At 45.3% G+C, this 19,616-nt stretch overlaps 1 protein-coding gene across 4 annotated transcripts in view; it reads left to right on the top strand.

The window, feature by feature from the left end:
* The window catches only part of FAM189A2 (family with sequence similarity 189 member A2), a 73,355-nt gene extending 68,444 nt beyond the window's left edge, over nucleotides 1-4,911 (top strand). For all 4 annotated transcript variants that reach the window (XM_030810058.1, XM_030810055.1, XM_030810052.1 and 1 more), the window contains 2 exons: nucleotides 617-909; nucleotides 4,040-4,911. In XM_030810058.1, the coding sequence (XP_030665918.1) occupies nucleotides 617-909; nucleotides 4,040-4,243 (497 nt within the window). In that variant the 3' untranslated portion in view covers nucleotides 4,244-4,911. The remainder of the gene's footprint in view (nucleotides 1-616; nucleotides 910-4,039) is intronic.
* The last annotated feature ends 14,705 nt before the right edge of the window (nucleotides 4,912-19,616 follow it).

The raw sequence follows: 19,616 nt of genomic DNA, 5'->3' as shown, positions 1-19,616 counted from the left end.
GACTTCCAGAATGATGTGTACTTTTTCTGCACCTAAATTTCTCTTTCTGTAATAGCTATAGATCTACCTCATATCCATGGTGTGAGCATCGATAACACAAGTCAGTACAATGTCCTTGAGGACGTTTGGGACAAAGGTATAGTCAAAGTGGTCAGAGCATTACATTCATCTGACAAGTCTTGTCTGTCTTCAGACCCTTCCTCTCTTAATTGACTGCTTCATCCTCGCTCCTTGGAACATCCTTTCATTGGTCAGCCACATTTTTCCTGCTTGGCCTATCCATCCCCATCTATTTGTTGTACCCCATGAAACTTAATTTCATTATGGTTTGCATTCTGGATTCTCCTCTCCACCATCTGACTTTACCTTGGGGGTGGTGTCGTACATGACACAATGACATGTTTCGGGCCATATCCTATTGGAACTGGACTTCAGAGAATAACCTTGTGTTATAATTGTTTTCCCTCCTTCTGCAAGGTGAAAAGCAGGATGTGCATGGCTATCAGCATTTGTCAGATGCTTTCCATGTTGAGTTTTGTGGTCTGTGCTTTCAGGTACAGGCATGTGTTCAAAAGGAGTTGGCCAATGGGTACATGTTGTTTGTTTCTGCCCACAGCTGCCCCAGTGCTCAGCTGTGAAGCTGCAACACAGACTGAAAGGAGACTGGATCTGGCTGCAGTGACTCTGAGGAGAGGCTTGAGATCGAGAGCTTCACGATGCAGACCGCGGTCTTTGATAGATTATAAATCCTACATGGACACCAAGCTGCTGGTGGCGAGGTTCCTGGAGCACTCCTCTTGTACCATGACCCCAGACATCCATGAACTTGTAGAAAACATTAAATCTGTTTTGAAGTCTGATGAGGAGCACATGGAGGAAGCCATCACAAGTGCCAGTTTTCTAGAACAGGTAGTTTTATTATTAATCTCAGGCATGAATCAGATGACTCATTTTCATAGCAGCTAAAGTGGCTTCTCTGCTTTCTTGTCCAAGGCAGAGTAAGTTCATGGTCACAGTCTTCAGGGAAATTGGGTTGAGAGGTCAGGGGAGGGAGACAGAGGAAGCCGGGGAGCTTTCCTTTCAAGTGTGGTGACTTTCCCACATCATTCTTGGCTCAAGGGAAGAGAACCCAGTTTTTCTGGGATGTGGAAGCATGTCTGGGAAAATTAAAGAGTGCATCCTAGGAATAAAAGCAGAGGATGTGGACAGTGTAGAGTGCATTCAACATTTGATTTCCTGAATTGAAGGTTTCCTTTGATAGGGCATGTTTTCTCAGCCCTTTGGAAATGATGACATAGGTAAATTTTAATATCGACAAGATTCTAAGAGGCTGTTCACACTCCCATGAAATGTTTGGCAAGATAAATAAGCCAACAGGTCCTAAAAGGGAATAAGCACCTTTTCTTCTTATAGATTAAAAAGTACAATGCAATCCCCAAAACTGAAGCCACTTGGGGAAAAGATAGAATTGGGCATGAACATAATCCAGTTGGGTCTCAGGTTTCTCCTCTTTCAAGTAAAGGGTTGGACCAGGTAGTCTCTATACCTTTACTTTTGAATGAATAGAGTTTCCTTCTGGTAAGAGCCTTCTCTCCACCTCTTTTAAGAGCCATTCCCTTTCAGGTGTTGGCTTCATTGCTGCAGGTAGTGGGATGGATGTTGTAGACAGCACCCCACAGTGGCATATGGATGTTATGTGGCTCTGTGTCTTTGTGCATTAAATGGCCAACAAATACTTCTTCAACTGAAGTGAGCTAATTTTTCAGGGTAATTACCAACTTCAGGATGTAGGTAAATTTTTAATTCAGATTGAGTAAATACCCTCTCACTGTCCCTTCCGTTCCCCTTTCTACCTGCTGGCCTCTTCTTACAGAAGCCAGACGCCAAACTCTCCCAGTCCCTCAGGGGATTCGGTGGGGAGGAATGATCTGATTACTTGCATGAAGAGGTACATGAACCACAGACGCTCTTGGGTTTGCACTCTGAAAGAGTGATCAGTTGACGGTTCTGGGTCAGGCTCCAGTTACTAACCTATGTAGGGGAAACATTTTACATCCTGGTGTCCCTTAGCTACTCCAGATGTCATTGTCTGTCACCTTCCCTCTGTCTGGCCCCAAGAGCCCAATAAACAGGAGCCACTTCTGGAAGGCTGCCAAGCTCTGATGAGCTAAGAGCTGGAGCATTCACCAGGCAGTGGGCCTGGACCTTCTGCAAAGTCTTGCTCCCTGAGAAATAGCTCTGGGGAAGAAGAACAAGCACTTATACAGTTCACTAGATGCTATCATCACAAATGTTTGCTAGATCTTTGTGCCCCAGGCAGGTTAAAAGTTCTGGTGCTGAGATTGTTGTGATAGATTTTGGGCCATCTCCTGGGCCTTCCAGGTCTGGAACCTAGAGGTGAGGTTTCACAATTCCATGCCTTTTCCCAGGTAGAAGGAGGTAAGGACAGCAGAAGGAGACCAGTTATTTCTGACTCTAGCTGGCTTCGCATATTGGAGTTTTTAGATCCATTTTGATTTTCACTGATATCAAAACCACTTGTCCTAACTTACTATGTAGCACAGTCAACTTCTATGAATGTTGAACTTTTATTCTTAATCGGGAGACAAGGACAGACCTTAAAGACAAATGTAATTAGTAGACTGTTAATAAAATTTAATTTTTCTTCTTTGGGGGAATAATCTTTTAATGACCTTAAAAGCTCAGAATGGTACAAATGAAACAAAAAGTCATCCAAATGATTGTGCTGTGATGTTAGGTAACAATAAAGCCCCAAGTTTTTCCGAAGCTGCTGACAGTGTTATAGGTCAAACAGACATGGCTATGCAATTTTTAAAAAATTGACTGGACAGTTCTCTCCTCTTCAATCCCAGTTGTATGAGGAATTTTTCATATTTTTGCCATTTTTACAGAGTAAGTGATATTATTATATATTCAAAATTATGTTTGTGACACATTGCAAAATAGATCTAGCAAAAAGAATCATTGTTAAAGACTTTTTACAAATAAATTGGCCTAGTTTTTATATTGTTTATTAAAGGATTATCAGATCCATTTGAAGCATCATTGGATGGTTTGTGTTGACTGTTTCTTTTTTGAAACAAGGTCTCCATCTGTCACCCAGGCTAAAGTGCGGTGGTGTAGATATAGCTCACTGCAGCCTTGAAATCCTGGGCTCAGGTGATCCTCCTGCCTCAGCCTCTCAGGTAGCTGGGACTACAGGCACACACCACCATGCCCAGCTAAGTTTTCTTACTTTTAGTAGAGATGACATCTTGCGATGTTGTCCAGGCTGGTCTAGAACTCCTAGCTCAAGTGATCCTCCTGCCTCAGCCTCCCAAGTAGCTGGGACTACAGGCATGAACCACCATGCCCAGCTAATTAAACTTTTTTTTTTTTTTTTTTTGTAGAGATGGAGTCTCACTATGTTACTCAGGTTGGTCTCAAACTCCTGGGTCGAAGTAATCCTCCTGCCTCAGCCTCCCAAAGTGCTGGGATTACAAGTGTGAGCCACTGTGCCTATACTTGGTTGACATTTTATAAACCCATCACCTGGTCCCAATCCCAGACCAGTGGTTCTTACTTGGATTCTTGTTAAAAATACAGATTCCTGATCCAGGCTAACTGTCCCCATTGCTATGGGAATTCTGTGGCAATTCAGCTGGGAATTCATGTTTCTGACAATACCCATCCCTCCCTGACCCAGTAGTAATGTTCAGATGCCAGGAAGGATCACTGACTTAGACTTCAGAGAAATTAGAGAAAAGCAATGAGAAGAATGTTAAAGCAAGAAATTGCACCGGACAAACCAGTTAAGTGTGGTTTACGGGTCTACAGCGAACATGGTAGAACATTTAGAGGATTTACAAAGAGCCTCTGGGATTCCAAGTGAGTTCCACTTTGGGAAAATGCCTTTTTTTTTTTCTTTTTCAAAGCAATTACACATTTTAAGATAGGTGGATGGACCTAGGAGGTAGGTCAAAGGGCCACATCTGGTAAAGCTTACTTAACTTCTCCCCACCCCTCTCTTTTCCCAAAGATAATGGCCCCATTGCAGCCCAGCACCTCCAGGGCCCACATGCTGCCCTCGCGGAGACAGCCTGGCCTGCTGCACCTCCAGAGCTGCGGCGACCTTCACACCTTCACACCGGTGGGGAGGCCCCGAGCCGAGAGGAGGCCCCGGCGAGTGGAGGCTGAGCGGCCACACAGCCTCATTGGGGTCATCCGAGAGACTGTCCTGTGAACCCTGGAAGACAGAAGGCCACTCCAAGGGGAAGGATCCCTCTCGTCTCTGCCATTTCTTGGCTGGGAGCTGTGGTCCACCTCAAAAAAAGGAACACTCTGGAGGACACGTTTTCCCACCTGTTGACTCCCGTGTCTGCTGACCGAGGGCATTCAGGAGTAAATGCACAGGTCGGTCCAGGCCCATCTGGGTTTGGGATGCACTGAGTTGGAGGTTATGAAAGCATTGATCCTCTCCTTCCTCTGCTGGGCCTCGCAGCATTCCCAAGGGTCACATGCCCTGGCATGGGCAGAAACTGGGCTAATGATTCTTTGCCCACTTCACTCCTCGTGTCTCTCTTTGTTGCTAAGTTCTTCCCCTCTTGGAAGGACAGATCTGCCGGGCTGCTATTTATAGTTGCCTTTGGCCTTTCACTGCTCTGCGAATTGGCAGGAAATAAGGCGATTAACCCTATGTGTCCACAAGCCTCAAGCCTTGTTTCAGGCCACCCTCAAATCACACTCTCTTTAGGCAAAACAGGAAACTTCTTAAGTGACAAATTTTAATGCCAGACATTTAAGGAGAGGATTATTGTTGATTCCGTTTACTCATGCTTGCAAAACTAGAGACCCCTAAGGCAGAACTGAGAATAAACATGTTTACTTTGGGCCACTGGGCTTGATGTGTAATATTTGTTTACACTTAGATGGCCAGGCCTTACCATACAGAGGGCTGGGAACTTGGAGCTGTGGTGATCAGGCTCACCGGGCAGGCCACTGAACCGGTTTAATTTGTAAAGCACCTGAAGCCCGTGGATAACATGTATCCTTCGTTCATTCAGCAAGCGCTTGGCTGGATGGCTTCATGGAGCTGCCTTCTCATGGGATCATGAACAATAAATCAATAAAGTAATTACAGATTGGGGATTATTGCTGAAAAAGAGCAGTAGGTGGTTAGAGGGGCTTCTTCTTCGAGGAAATGGCACTTGAGCTGAGTCACGACTTAGTGGGTCAGGGAAGAATGTTCCAGGTAGAGAGAGAGAGGCGAAGAACACCAGAGGCCACTGTGACCACAGCCCTGAGTTAGGGCAGCGGTGGGCAGTAGCTGCACAGGCTGCCTATTGTGCTAGCAATGAGATACTGTTGAGGAGTTTTCAGCAGAAGAGTGATGGATGTCAGCATATTTTCAAAAGATCACCATGCTGCATGGAGAATAGTTTGGGCCAGACATGAGTGGAGGTGAGGAGCTGAGTAAAGAGGTTACATAGGAAATGGAGGACTGCTTCTTGCTGGGGCACTGCCTGTACACCAGCTACTATGCTAAGAGCTTTGCACACACTCCTATTTTGTGCTCGTGACAGCGTAGGTGGTGGAAGCTGTTATTGTCCCTATTTTACAGATGTGGAAAATGAGGTTCAGTAATTTGCCCACAGTCCCTCCGCAGCTAAGGGGTGGAGCTGCCATTCACACCCAGGCAGTCCAACTCCAGAAACTGCTCTGTTCCTCGACCTCCCAAACAAGAAATTGGTTTGCCATTTCATGCTTCTGTGAGAAAGGGCTGTTAAGACTTCTAGCTTGCCTCTCCAGACCACAGATTTTCTGGGTCCAAGCCAACGAACCATGCCAGAGTGGGAACTGTGGTGGGGACAAGGGATGGAGAAAAGGAGGGGAAAGACACTTGTGTGGAGGTGCTGAGCTGGGGTGGGAAGGGGGCTGTGGAAACAGCCCTGGAAATGGGAGAGATGGAGGGCTGTGAACAGGCTGGGGTCAGGCCCCTTGCCTGGGGTCAGCTGTGTTTGGGGAAGATCTACAGTGACATCTCAGAATGACATTTTCTCCGTTCTTATCCGCCCATTCCCAGAAACTGAATTCCCCTTCAGGCTCATGATCTTTCCATTTCTCTAGGAGTCCTCCTGTCAGCACCATAGCTGTCCAGTGGGGTCTGGCCCACTGCCTGGGGTAAGCCCCTGCCTTGTTTGAGGGCCTCACCGTAACTCTCCGACATTCTGTGGACTGCCCATGTGGCCTGGTCTAATTTGTTCTCTCCTTCACAGCTGCTTGTGTACCCCCAAACTGGTTTTTCCAAGTGAGGCCTCACAGCTCTTAGCCAACCACTTTGTCCCACTCCCATAGCCAGGCAAGAGAAGGGACTGGCCTTTCCTTCCCTCACTCAGGCCTGGCTGTGCCTTTCTCACTGCTCTGGAATCTTTTTTTTTTTTTTTCCCCCAGCTGCATCCCTCTCCACCTTCCCTTCTGAACCCTATTGCTCACCTCCACCTGCCACCTCAGGCCTCCCTGTGTACCTGAAAGGCTCAAGGAAGACAGGTGAGCACCACAAGTGTGAACAGTGTCTGGCTTCTAGCTTTGGAGGGACAGTCACAGAGATGGCCTCAGCCATCCCTAGGAATGAGAAGTTGCCAGCAACAACTGGAAGAGGAAAGGAGGCATAAAGCCTGAGAGCATCAGTTAGATGGACACCAGGAGCAAGCGGGGGCCGGTCTTAGCTTCACAGAATTGTCCCTGCAACTTCAGAAATGGCGAAATTTGAAAACCTATTTCTGCCTTCGTTCCCTGACTTTAAGGAGTATTAAAGTAAAAACAAAACAAAACAAAACACAGAAATATATATATATATGTGTGTATATATATATATATAACAATAGCTTACATGTTTACATATATTTAGCATGGGAGGGAACTCAGAAATCGTGATTTATCTCCTTGCTAGTTCATCTGGGTAGTAATATATTTTTAAATACTTAAGCATTAATAATGATACACATGCTCATAGGTTAACTGAACACATATAGCGAGGGCAGCTGTTTCGCCTTTGGAGTTCCTTAGGAATCCATAGTCCAGAGGTGTTAACAAAGCGTTTCAAATGTGGTTATCAAAATTACACCAGAGGGTTGATTAATTAGCATAAGGGATGTTTGAAATAAGTTTTCACTGGTGAAGTAAATAATGTTCACAATATGTGGCCAGCTAGGAGCACTGCACAGTCATTGTTGCCTCTGTACCAATGAGGCATCAGAATCTGGTCCCCACTTTGTGAGATTGTCACAGGATGGACCGAGATTCAAGCTGCTCCTTCAGAACCCCAACCTTTCAAGCAAGCTACGTGTCTGAGAATCCGAGGACAGCCAGGACTTCCCCGAGCTTACAAACTGTTTTGTGCAGCCTTGCCAATGAGCATGGCTGGCTGGCAGAATTGCTCAAGACCTGCTTTCATTGGAGCATCTTGATGGTGAGGTTTGGAGGAGAAGTCTATGGCCCCTAATTTCCAGACGCTGCTTGTATTTGTCAAAAGAACCAGACATTTGCTGAACTGTCTAATTGGGTAGGTCAGATCATGCTACCCCCTCAATTTGCAGAAAAGGAAACTGAGGCCCAGTGCTAAGAATGGGGCAGGGGTAAGAGACCAGCACTTATGGCTGGAGTTAACCTTTGGTGTCGTCCATTCCATGAATTTGAACAATGCATGATGACATGTATCCACCACTGTAGTAGTATACAGAGTAGTTCCACCGCCCTAAAATCCTCTGTGCTCCACCCAGTCATGCCTCTCTCCCCTAACTCCTGGCAACCGCTGGTCCTTTGACGGTCTCCATAGTTTTGTTTTCCCCAGAATGTCATACAGTTGGAATCAGGTACTATACAGCCTTTTCAGACTGACCTGTTTCACTTAGTAATATGCATTCAAGTTTCCTGTATCTTTCCATGGTCTGATAATCCATTCAAACCCTTGAAAAATTATTTGATTCAATAGTCATAAAAGTACTCTATCATGTTAACATCTCAAAACACTTACCCTCACTTTCTGAATTTACTCATGTCAGGGACCAGGGAAAAACAGGTCTGCAGCCCATGCTGGATTAGCGTTCACCTGGGTTCCCACTCTAGACAGAGTCTCCTAGTTTTGTTTGTCCTGTGTGATAGGCCCTGGGGACACTGATGAAGAGGACTGGGAGGGAACAGGCGGGGACCCCCTCTTCCCTCTGTACCCGTGTTCGTCTCTGAGGCTACCTGTGAGCTGAGGCCCGTCCTCACAGCGAGACCCATGGTGTGAAGATCCAAGGCTTTGGTGAGTCCCTCAGGATTAGGAAGAACTGGCAGAGGAAGGAGGGGGCTGCAGCCAGGCCTCCACTCAGTGGGAGTGGAATTCTGGAAGCAGAACAAAGGGGCCCATTTCCACCTCCCCCCAGGCCGCTCGCTGTAGGATGCAGAGGAGGACGGTGGGGCAGGGAGGGAAGGGCCCAGGACAAGGCCATCTTTGTTTCCGTGTTGTTCCTCCCTGAGGCCTCTGCAAGGAAGTCAAGTCTGAAGTCAACAGATGCCACTTTTCTTCCACTCTCTCTCTGCAGAAGCCTTCATCCTCTCATTCACTCAACAGGTATTTATGGAGCTCCAGGATACCAGGCTGTGGGCCAGGGGCTGAGGGTAGAATGCAGAGCAAGAAGAAGGGACACACAAATCACAAATTACAAATGCAAAGCCATCTTCCTCTTGGCTGCTGAACCGTGCCCAGGCCCCAGCAAGGAGAGGGAGCCAAGAGAGGGTGACTTTGAGACCAACAGGCACACGCCTGGTTTCTCAGAGGCTGGCATGAAGGATCCCTTATCCCTGATTATCAAACAGGCTCACGTGGCAGATGGTTCACCATCCTGGGAATTCTTGATGAAAAGTTATTCATGACTATTGTTAAAGATGGTAACGGGCTGAGCACCGTGGCTCACACCTGTAATTCCAGCACTTCGGAAGGCCGAGGCAGGTGGATCACCTGAGGTCAGGAGTTCGAGACCAGCCTGGTCGACATGCTGAAACCCCGTCTCTACTAAAGATACAGAAATTAGCCGGGTGTGATGATGGGTGCCTGTAATCCCAGCTACTTGGGAGGCTGAGGCAGGAGAATTGCTTGAACCCAGGAGGTGGAGGTTGCAGTGAGCCAATATTGTGCCACTGCACTCCAGCCTGGGCGATAGAGCGAGACTCCATCTCAAAAAAAAAAAAAAAGATGGTAAGGAAGACTTATTCAAGCAGGAGCCACCGCAGTGGGGTTCTGCAATAGGGGAGAAAGGTCAGACTGAACCCCAAACATAGCAGGACAAGTGGAGATTTATATAGCCAAGGAGCAATGTTGGCGTCAGTAGATAGAAAAGTACTAAGAGGAGACATGAGGGCTGGGGCAATTCTTGATACACCAAGTCACTAGGATTCTTGCTGAAGGCAGGCCAGGGTGATAAGCTATCAGAGTAGGGAATGAGGAATGTGATCAGATACCAGGGATAGGAGATTTTTGCTAAACTGACTCAGCAGAATTCTTGCTAAAACTGGACTAAGAGTCCAAGAGTCAGAAAGAGGACTCAGGCAGGGTGCAATAGCTCATGCCCATAATCCCAACACTTTGAAAACTGAGGTGGGAGGATCACTTAAGTCCAGAAGTTCAAGACCAGACTGGGCAACATAGTGAGACCCCATCTCTACAAAAAAGTGTAAAAATTAGCCAGGCATGGTGCATGTCTGTAGTCCCAGCTACTTGGGAGGCTGAGGTTGGAGGATCACTTGAGCCCAGGAGGTTGAGGCTGCAGTGAGCCATGATTGCACCACTGCACTCCAACCTGGGTGACAGAGTGAGACACTTTCTCAAAAACACAAAACAGAAAAAAAAAACCCCAACAACAAAACAAAACAACAACCAACAACAACAACAACAAACATCAAAAAAAGAGAAAGAGGACTCAGAGGAGGCTTATTCAAGTTTGGTCAAGGGGTGAGTGTGTCAGACTCCAAGGAGCACCTCTGTTTCTGAGTGGGAACGCTCATCACACTGTGTCCCTTGCCTCAGGCTTGTCACTATCTAAAGAAAAATGCTCCTTTCATTCCAACAGCTGGCAGGATCTCTGTGTTTTGCCCTAACAAAGAAGCTAGAGCCAAATTTCAGGATGAATCATCGTTCTTCTCTGGCAAAGTGGCTGTAGGTCCCAGGTCTATGGAGGCTTTCCCAGAACCTTTTAGATACTGTTCATGAATTCTGATCCAAAAGGAGTATTTCATAGTGTGAGCAGGATCACATATTAGGCAGAAAAGAATTCCAAGCAAGGAGAGTTGCTGGGATTATTCTGCTCTGGTTGCGAGCTGTTTCTCCCGCCGCCCTGTATCTGCTTGGTGGAGACAAGCAGGTGTTCAACAGTAATCATACACCAAAATATGAGAGGTGTCAGGCATGGAGGCCTCTCTCCTTATTTTGTAGATGAGACCAACATCCAGAGTGGTAAACAAATTTGCTTGGTCTCATACGAGCTGCAAGTGTCAGCATGCCACAACTTTAGCCTGTGTCTCCTGCCTTCCATTACAGCAGACTACTTGCTCTTCTCTAGACTGCCGTGGCAGGGAACTATAGAGAGGCGAAAGAAACACACCACTGGAACTCATAGGGAACTGAAATGGTAACACCAGTGTGTCACTTACAAATGGTGATAATGAGGCCAGGCACAGTGGCTTGCACCTGTAATCCCAGCACTTTGGGAGGCCAAGGTGAGAGGATTGCTTGGACCTGAGAGCTTGAGACCAGCCTGAGCAACAGAGTGAGACCCTGTCTCCACAAAAGATAAAAAAGCCGGGTATGGTGGTGCATACCTGTGGTCTCAGCTACTCAGGAGGCTGAGTTGGGAGGATCACTTGAGTCCAGGAGGTTGAGGTTGCAGTAATCTATGATGGTGCCACTGCACTCCAGCCTGGGTGACAGAGCAAGACCCTGTCTTCAAAAAAAAAAAGATAATAATGAGTAGCATTTATTGTGAGCCCTTCCAGAGCTGTCTTATTAACTTAGTTGAAGTAATCTTCACAGTAGTCTTCACAATTCTTTACCAATTATTATGACTCTACTTGATTGCTCTTGTTTAATTACATTTGGCGGACATCTCTACTACAATGTTGAAGAGTAGTGGAAATACAACATCCTTGTCATGTTCCTGATCTTAGAGGAAATGCCTTTGACATTTCTCCATTAAATAGATATTAGCTTTAGGACAAAAATAAATAAATAAATAAATAATATATAAAAATAGCATACCTCAGTTCCTATGTTCTTGAGGGTTTTTGTTTTGTTGTAGTTGATTTTTGTTTGTTTCATGAAAGGGTACTGGATTTTGTCAAAGGCTCTCTCAGCATCTCTGGAAATAATCATATTATTTTTCCCCTTTAGGTTTATTAATGTGGATTATGGTATTAATGGATTTTGAATAGTGAACCAACCTTGAATTATTGAATAAATCCCATTAATTCATGGTGTATTATTTTCTTAATGTGATGTTGGATTCTGTTTGCTAACATTTTATTTCAAAAATTTTCAGTGCTATTTATTAATGATACTGGTTTATATGTTTCTGTATACTCTTTATCTGGTTTGGGTATCAGTATTTTATTAGATTCATAAAATGAATTGGGAAGTTTTCCTTCTTTTTCAGTGCTCTGAAATATTTTAGAGAACACTGGTCTTTGGAGGTATGGTAGAATTTCCTGTCAAAGCCCTTGGTGCTTTTCTGCAGAATAGTTCCTTAATACATTTCTATATTTCTTCTATTAAAATTGGTCCATTTAAACTTTCCAACTCTAGTGAGGGTCAATTTTGGTAATTTTTATCTCCCTGGGAAATCATCTATCTACTTCATCCAGTTTTTCAAATTTATTTGCATAGAAATTTGTCATCTCTTATAATTAAAAAAAATTCTTCTGTTCCAGTGGGTATTTCCCCCTTGTCATTTTAAATTTTATATATTTATGGTTTCCCTTCTTTTTTCTTGTTAGCTGTTTGTTTTAAAACCTACATTTTATTTATTAATTATATCCACTGTTTATTCACTTTATCATTAATTTTTGCTTTTAGTTTTTAGATTTTTTTTTTTTTTTTGAGACAGGGTCTCACTTTGTCACCCAGGCTGGAGTGCAGTCGTGAGATTATGGCTCACTGCAGCCTTGACCTCCCCAGGCCCAGCGATCCTTCTACCTCAGCCTCCTGAGTAGCTGGGACTACAGGCACACACCATCATGGCCAGCTAATATTTGTGTTTTTTGTAGAGATGGGGTTTCCCCATGTTGCCCAGGCTGGTCTGGAACTCATGGGCTCAAATAATCCTCCCACCTCAGCCTCCCAAAGTGCTAGGATTGCAGACGTGAGCCACAGCACCTGGCTGCCTTTAGCTTTATTATTTTCTTTTTTGTGCTTTCTTCTGTTTTACTTTGTCGTTCTTTTTTTGGTGCTTTGAGCTGGAAATTTAATTCGTTTCATGTTATTTTCTTACTTTCATTGATAAAAAAGTGTTTAGTGCAATGGATTTTCTTATCACTGCTTGAATTGAATCCCATAGACTCTGATATATTTTCATCGTGATTAGGGACCCCCTTGGAAAAAAAAAGAAAACAAAATTAGGAATACAAAATTAGGTACAGGGCATTGAAAGGGGCTAATTATGGGATAATCCATGATACTTGAATTTCAGTGAATTTATAATAAATCCACCACTGTTCAAGAATAAGACTTCGGAGTTTACACCTGAGTTTTGGGTAAGTGGTTGGCATTTTTGAGATGGGCAGCAATAAGAAAAGACCCTGAGACCATGAGTAACAAGAAAAAGGAACTGGAAAGAGAATGAACTATAATGTGTAGGCAGAATTAATCTCAATATAATCTTACCATCTGCATGATTGTCTTACTATCACCAGTTGCAAATGATTAAAAGGAGTTTCTGTGTGTTAAGTAATGTGTTTCAGATCACACATTTGGTTAAATGAGGCTACATCCAGCCCAGTCCAACCCTGAAGCCTATGTTTTCTTCACTACATGCACCATATTGCTGGTGCCAGAAAGGACTGGCTTCAGTGCTCCTCCCATCTTCCTCCACAAGCTGTGAGCTGAGGAACTTCTTATAGAAAGTCACCTGGAAAGACAAGTACTGGCAGTGTGGGATTACTTATTACAGGGAATTTGACAAAACATGGTGACCATATTAGTCATCTATTGCTGTGTAATGAACTATCCCCAAATGACAAACATTTATTATGTCACAGGCTCTGAGGGTCAGAAATCCATGAGCAGCTTAGTTGGGTGCGTCTGGCTCAGAGTTTTTCATGAGGTTGACATCCAATAGTTGGCTAGAGCTACACTCATCTCAAGACTCAACCAGGGCTGGAGGGTCTGCTTGCAAGCTCACTTATGCAGTGTGGATGGGCCTCAGTTTCTCACTGGTTACCAAGACTTCACCACATAGACTTCTTACCATGTAGGCCTCACTATGTAGGCTTCTCCATAGGGCTGCTCATAACATGGCAGCTTGCTTCCCATAGGGAGATGAGAGAGACAGACAGAGAGAACAAACCAGAAAGCCCACCCAAGATGGAAGCCACAGTCTTTTTATAACATATCTTAGAAGTAATACACCATATTTATGTTTATTAGAAGCAAATCACTAGGTCCTACCCACACTCAAAGGGAGGGAAATTGAACTGTACCTTTTGAAGGAAGGGGTACTTAAAATATGTGTGGACATTGTTGAGGTTCAGGACACATGTCTCAGTCTGTTTTCTGTTGCTATAACCAAATACCTGAGACTGGGTAACTGTTTTTTGGATAGGGTCTTGCTGTGTCACCCAGGCTGGAGTGCAGTGGCGCAATCTCGGCTCACTGCAAGCTCTGGCTCCTGGGTTCACGCCATTCTCCTGCCTCAGCCTCCTGAGTAGCTGGGACTACAGGCGCCGCCACCATGCCCAGCTAATTTTTTGTATTTTTAGTAGAGACAGGGTTTCACTGCAGTCTCGATCTCCTGACCTTGTGATCTGCCCGCCTTGGCCTCTCAAAGTGCTGAGATTACAGGCGTGAGCCACCGTGCCCGGCCTAGAGCGTAACTTCTTTGTCCAAACATTCTTGTTTACACCTATCCACTTTGTCAAACTTAGCATAAAAATACACAAGTTTCTCTGTTCCTTTGGTTCTTCAGTTTTGAAGGCTTTCATGTCACATGAACTTTATACATTAAATAAATTTGTATGCTTTTTCACTTGTTAATCTGTCTTTTGTTACAGGGTCCTCAGCTATGAAGCTAGCCATGGGTGAAAAGAGGAATTTTTTCTCTCTTACAATGTATTTTTAAACCCATCACAGTGTTACTGGCTGTGTATGCACACCTTTCAGAATTTATTCCTGCCATGGGATTTGTAACAAGGGGATTTTGCCTAGGCTAAAGCCATCCTCCAAAACCCATTCCTTGCTCTCCCTGTAAATCTAAGCCTCATCATGCCCTGTGGCATATAGAGAAGAGGTCACCCTCATTCCTGTCTGCATTCATTCACTCACTCAGCAAATATTCATCAAGTGACAACGAGATGTTGGGCATATCCCCAGGTACTGGGGATAGAGACGTGGAAAAAGCACATGAAGTCTCTGCCCTCATAGAGCTCACATTTGAATGGGAGGAGCCAGACAATGAATAAAAAGATAATTGAAATAACAGCAATGGTAGTAAGGGCTATGAAGAAAAATAACGGATAGGAGGTGTTGGGCACTGCTACCTTAGAGTGACAATGGTAGGTCCTCTGCACTGTGTTGGAGGAGGTACTCAGAGAAATCCCCTCTGCTGAGGTGACATTTCAGCAGAAATTTGAATGAAATGAGAGTCAGCCACAGGGATATTGGGAGAAAGTACAGCAGGGGCAAAGGCCCTGAGGCAGGAGTGTTCTTGGTGTGTGTTCAGGGAGTAGTGTGGTTGGAATGGAATAGGAAATGAAATCAGAGAGGTAGCCAGGCATCAGATCAGGGCTTTGCAAGGTCCTTGGATTTAGTCTAGTGTGATGGGACTCACCTGGAGGGTTTTGAGCAGATGAAAGATGCAATCTGATTTCATCATGTTCTTGGGGTCACTCTGACTGCTAAATGAGGCATGGGATGGGGGAGAAGAGAGGAAACAGGGGGCCAGTTAGGGGACTGCTGTGGTCATTCAGGTAAAGAAGGTGGTGGCTTGTTCTGAGGAGGACACAGTGGAGGTCATGAGACATGGTCAGATTTGGATGTGATACCTTCCACATTGCTGTTTCCAGGAAGTGGTGCTGATGACTTAAGACAAGGATGTTTCTGCTACTTTTGTATGTTTCTAGCTAGCTGGTCGTCGTTCTTTTAACAAACTCCCGTGTTATGTACTATGTTCCAGGTGCTCTCCTGGTGTAATGGTAAAGAAGTGAACCAGACACTGTCCTCACCCACAAGACAATCACAGAACACCAGAGAGGCAGAGCAGATACATCACATTCCAATGTGCTAAATGGTGGAAAAAATACTAGAGGCATCACAAAGCAGCAAGCCATTCACCCTGCGAGCAGGCGCGAAGACTGAATAGGATTTGCATGGGCAGGAAAGGGGTGGCAGGTGTTGCAGGCGCAGGATAAAGCTGTCCGTGTCCGGGAGCAGTGAGGAGCCACAGAAGATGAGGCAAGACAGAAGTTAGAGGCCGGGCACGATGGCTCACGCCTGTAATCCAAGCACTTTGGGAGGCCGAGGCGGGCAGATCACTAGGTCAGGAGATCGAGACCATCCTGGCTAACACGGTGAAACCCCGTCTCTACTAAAAATACAAAAAATTAGTTGGGCGTGGTAGCAGGCGCCTGTGGTTCCAGCTACTCAGGAGGCTGAGGCAGGAGAATGGCGTGAACCCGGGAGGTGGAGCTTTGCAGTGAGCCGAGATTGCACCACTGCACTCTAGCCTGGGCGACAGAGCAAGACTCTGTCTCAAAAAAAAAAAAAAAAAAAAAAAAAAAAAAGAAATTAGAACCAGGCTTGTAAAGACCCTGGAATGCCAAGCTAAAGCCATTAGACTTTATTCTTGGAGGCACGCGAGGAGGCTCTGAGTAAGCCCAGTGACAGCAGAGAGTATGAGCTGGAGTGGAAACAACTGGAAATATGAACTCCTTTTGTGATGCTACTGTTAATACTTTCGCTCGTGTCCATGTGAAGAGACCACCAAACAGGCTTTGTGTGAGCAGTAAAGCTGTTTATTTCACCTGGGTGCAGGCGGGCTGAGTCCAAAAAGAGAGTCAGCGAAGGGAGATAGGGGTGGGGCTGTTTTATAGGATTTAGGTAGGTAAAGGAAAAAGGGGGGTTGTTCTCTGGCAGGCAGGAATGGGGGTCACAAGGTGCTCAGTAGGGGAGCTTTTGAGCCAGGATGAGCCAGGAGAAGGAATTTCACAAGATATTGTCACCAGTTAAGGCAGGAACAGGCCATTTTCACTTCTTTTGTGGTGGAATGTCATCAATTAAGGCAGGAACCGGCCATCTGGATGTGTACGTGCAGGTCACAGGGGATATGATGGCTTAGCTTGGGCTCAGAGGCCTGACATTCCTGTCTTCTTATACTAATAAGAAAAATAAAATGAAATAGTGGTAAAGTGTTGGGACGGTGAAAATTTTTTCGGGGTGGTATGGAGAGAGAATGGGCGATGTTTCTCAGGGCTGCTTCGAGCAGGATTAGGGGTGGCGTGGGAACCTAGAGTGGGAGAGATTAAGCTGAAGGAAGATTTGGTGGTAAGGGGTGATATTGTGGGGTTGTTAGAAGAAACATTTGTCATTTAGAATTATTGGTGATGGCCTGGATACAGTTTTGTATGAATTGAAAAACTAAACAGAATAAGAGAAGGAGAGAAACAGGTATTAAAGGACTAAGAATTGGGAGGACCTAGGACATCTAGTTAGAGAGTGCCTAAGGAGGTTCAGCATAGCCTTGCCAGCAAAGATTATTTATTTACTTTAAGAGTTAAGAATGGCAATTTGGGGATAGCACCAGGAGATATCAGCTGTGATGGCTTCGAGAAACAGTGTAAACTGGCAGTGTAAACAAGAGCAGGGCATGTATGAGTAGTTGAGAATGGTGAATAGGAGTATGACTAGACAGAAGATAGTAGGGATGGCAAGTTTTTTGGGGCACAGTCCAAGTTCGTCTGGTGTCTGGAATGAGACTGGGGCCTAATAAAAAGGAGCGTCCATACAGGAGCTCAAATGGGCTGTACCCTGTAGCATTCCAAGGACAGGCCTGAATTCTGAGAAGGGAAAGTGGTAAAAGTATTGTCTAGTCCTTTTTAAGTTGGTCGCTGAGCTTGGTGAGGTGTGTTTTTAAAAGACCATTAGTCCGTTCTACCTTTCCTTAAGACTGAGGACTGTAAGGGATATAAAGGTTCCACTGAATACTAAGAGCCTGAAAAAATGCTTGGCTGATTTGACTAATAAATGCCGGTCTGCTATCGGACTGTATAGAGGTGGGAAGGCCAAACGGAGGAATTATGCCTGACAGAAAGGAAGAAATGACTGTGGTGGCCTTCTTAGACCCTGTGGGAAAGGCCTCTACCTATCCAGTGAAAGTGTCTGCCTAGACCAGGAGGTATTTTAGTTTCCTGACTCGGGGCGTGTTGAGTAAAGCTAATTTGCCAGTTCTGGGCGGGGGCAAATCTTTGAGCCTGATGTGTAGGGAAGGGAGGGGGCCTGAATAATCCCTGAGGAGTAGTAGAGTAGCAGATGGAACACTGAGAAGTTATTTCCTTGAGGATAGATTTCCATGATGGAAAGGAAATGAGAGGTTCTAAGAGGCGGGCTAGTGGCTTGTACTATAGCATAGCCTGCCTTTGCTAGTGTGGGGCGATTAGGCCTGGTGGAACTGCCATCAATAAACCAAGTGTGATCAGGGTGAGAAACAGGGAAGAAGGAAATGTGGGGAAATGGGGTGAATGTCAGGTGGATCAGAGAGATGCAGTCATGAGGGTCAGGTGTGGTATCAGGAATAATGTGGGAGGCCAGATTGAAGTCCGGGCCAGAAACAATGGTAACTGTGGGAGACTCAACAAAGAGTGAGTACAGCTGAAGGAGCCAGGGAGCAGAAAGTATATGTGTCAGATGTGAGGAAGAAAATAGATTTTGGAAATTATGAGAGTGAGTTGAGCATAGTTTGTGATTTTAAGGGCCTCTAAAAGTATTAGGGCGGCAGCAGCCACTGCACGGAGACATGATGGCCAGCCTAAAACAGTAAGGTCAAGTTGTTTGGACAAAAAGGCTACAGGACGCGATCCCGGTCCTTGTGTAAGAATTCCGACTGCACAGCCCTGCACTTCAGCTGTGTGTAATGAAAAGGGTTGGGCTGAATCAGGGAAAGCTAGGGTGGGGGCAGTCTCTAAAGCTGTCAAGGAACGGAAAGAGGAGTGGGGAAAGGATTTAGGATCTATGGGGTCAGCTAGGTTTCCTTTTGTGAGTTTATATAATGGTTTTGTTAGGATGGCAAAACCAGGTATCCAAAGGCGAAAGTATCCAACCATGCCCAGGAAGGAAAGGAGTTGTTGTTTTGTAGAAGAGGTTGGGGTTTGAGAGATTAGTCAGGCATGATCGGCAGGGAGAGCACGTGTGTTTTTATGAGAATTATGCTGAGATAGGTAACAGATAAGGAAGAAATTTGGGCTTGACTGAAGTAATGGGGGCTGTCTGTGAAGTTTCCAGCAGTGCAGCCCAGGTAATTTGCTGAGCCTGATGGGTGTCGGGGTCAGTCCAAGTGAAAGCAAAGAGAGGCTGGGATGAAGGGTGCAAAGGAATAGTAAAGAAAGCATGTTTGAGATCCAGAACAGAATAATGGATTGTGGAGGGAGGTATTGAGGATAGGAGAGTATATGGGTTTGGCATCATGGGGTGGATAGGCAAAACAATTTGGTTGATAAGGCATAGATCCTGAACTAACTTGTAAGGCTTATCTGGTTTTAGAACAGATAAAATGGGGGAATTGTAAGGAGAGTTTATAGGCTTTAAAAGGCCATGCTGTAGCAGGCGAGTGATAACAGGCTTTAATCCTTTCAAAGCTTGCTGTGGAATGGGATATTGGCATTGAGCAGGGTAAGGGTGATTAGGTTTTAATGAGATGGTAAGGGGTGCATGATCAGTCGCTAAGGAGGGAGTAGAGGTATCTTATACTTGTGGGTTAAGGTGGGGGGATACAAGAGGAGGACGTAAAGGAGGCTTTGGATTGAGAAGAAGGGCGTCAATAAGATGCAGCTGTAGTCCAGGAATAGTCAGGGAAGCAGATAATTTAGTTAAAGTGTCTCCGCCTAATAAGGGAACTGGGCAGGTGGGGATAATTAAAAAGGAGTGCTCAAAAGAGTATTGTCTAAGTTGGCACCAGTTAGGGAGTTTTAAGAGGTTTAGAAGCCTGGCTGTCAATACCCACAACAGTTATGGAGGCAAGGGAAACAGGCCCTTGAAAAGAAGGTAATGTGGAGTGGGTAGCCTGCGCATTGATTAAGAAGGGGACGGACTTACCTTCCGCTGTGAGAATTACCTAACGCTCGGCATCTGTGAAGGTCTACGGGGCTTCCAAGGCGATCGG

This window comes from Nomascus leucogenys, chromosome 1a (assembly GCF_006542625.1).
Source record: "Nomascus leucogenys isolate Asia chromosome 1a, Asia_NLE_v1, whole genome shotgun sequence".
In the NCBI taxonomy this organism is placed as follows: domain Eukaryota; kingdom Metazoa; phylum Chordata; class Mammalia; order Primates; family Hylobatidae; genus Nomascus; species Nomascus leucogenys.
The sequence above is the reverse complement of the archived record's forward strand: the minus strand, read 5'-3'. Positions and strand labels throughout refer to the sequence as shown.